The sequence below is a fragment of the Sinocyclocheilus rhinocerous genome, unplaced genomic scaffold (genome assembly GCF_001515625.1).
Source record: "Sinocyclocheilus rhinocerous isolate Xijiao unplaced genomic scaffold, SAMN03320098_v1.1 C36393871, whole genome shotgun sequence".
Classification (NCBI taxonomy): domain Eukaryota; kingdom Metazoa; phylum Chordata; class Actinopteri; order Cypriniformes; family Cyprinidae; genus Sinocyclocheilus; species Sinocyclocheilus rhinocerous.
The window spans coordinates 1-1,082 of NW_015780200.1; the positions used below are offsets into that span (position 1 = coordinate 1).

The 1,082-nt window shown below is 39.1% G+C and overlaps 1 protein-coding gene across 1 annotated transcript; it reads right to left on the reverse strand.

Moving 5' to 3' along the window:
* Positions 1-393: 393 nt before the first annotated feature.
* LOC107735957 (tyrosine protein-kinase src-2-like) lies at positions 394-1,047 on the reverse strand. Its single transcript, XM_016547494.1, has 3 exons — positions 1,006-1,047; positions 797-928; positions 394-703 (listed from the first exon to the last, which is right to left on the reverse strand). The coding sequence occupies exons 2-3, from the start codon at positions 903-905 to the stop codon at positions 510-512; spliced, it is 303 nt and encodes a 100-aa protein (XP_016402980.1). The 5' UTR covers positions 906-928; positions 1,006-1,047; the 3' UTR covers positions 394-509.
* Between the last annotated feature and the right edge of the window lie 35 nt (positions 1,048-1,082).

Here is a 1,082-nt window from a genome sequence, read left to right on the forward strand (position 1 = left end):
GGGGTCAAGACATCCAGCATTTTTTAGTTCAGCAGCTTTGATCACAAAAAATGTCAGTCAACAATGGAATATTTCCTGCTTACCAGGGAATATTAAACAGCTTTTTGGAAACTAAGAAACTTCATAAGAGATTTATGTCACAGTTTGCATATAGATGAATCTCATGAAATCTGTCAAGAACATGTCTGAGTCGCATGTAATGCCAAAATCTAAATGTATTCATTTATTTTTAAATTTTGTCTAAAGAAAAGGAAGCCTCTTTTTAAGGCCATGACAATAGCTCCAAATTCACATTACTGCATTATATAATTTTAGATATATTTTTAGGATCTTTATGCTGTTCTAAATTTTAAAAAGGCATATTACTGTGAAGTAATACCAATCACCCATATTGCATTAATTTCAGTAGATATGTCCTGTTACCTCTGTAAACTATAAGTGATCGTATATGTGTTGGATATGTATAATCTAAGCTCAAAAGTGTCCCAGTGCTCTCATTTCTACAGTATCTACTCCAGTTCAGAATCAGGCTCATTTATGAGAGCCATCAGCTTCTCCCGTAGCTCCGTAAATGTTGGTCTCTCCTCAGGGTTTGACCTCCAGCACAGTAGCATAATGTCATAGAGTGCTTCGGGACAGCCAGCCAGTCTCTCCATCCGCTCTCCTCTCTGAATGGACCGAACGCATGTCATTTTGTCCATACCTGAGATTGTGGAAGAAACAAATGCACCAGAGTTGGGTGAGATGCAATCCTACACCCACATGTGTCATGTTTAGGGTGGTGAAATGTATTTACCTGGGTATGGGTCATCTCCATATGTCACGATTTCAGTTAAAAGGATGCCGAAAGACCAGACGTCGCTCTTGCTTGTGTAAGCCTTGTTGTCAAATATCTCAGGGGCCATCCATTTCACTGGGACCTTTATATCTGCAGATAGATGAGAACTGTCATGTACTTTGTGTGTCTTATATGTTTGCATGAACATTTCAAAGAGCCTATCTCACCTGATGAAATTCTGTGGCTTCCAGCGAGATTTATTTCAGCGAGTCCAAAATCGGCTATTTTGCAGCATTGCATGTCG

Coding starts and splice junctions, on each gene's coding strand:
- LOC107735957 (XM_016547494.1), bottom strand. CDS start 905: ATGGCCCCTGAGATATTTGACAACAAGGCTTACACAAGCAAGAGCGAC. Junction 704..796: donor TGGAGATGACCCATACCCAG/GTAAATACATTT, acceptor CCACAATCTCAG/GTATGGACAAAATGACATGC.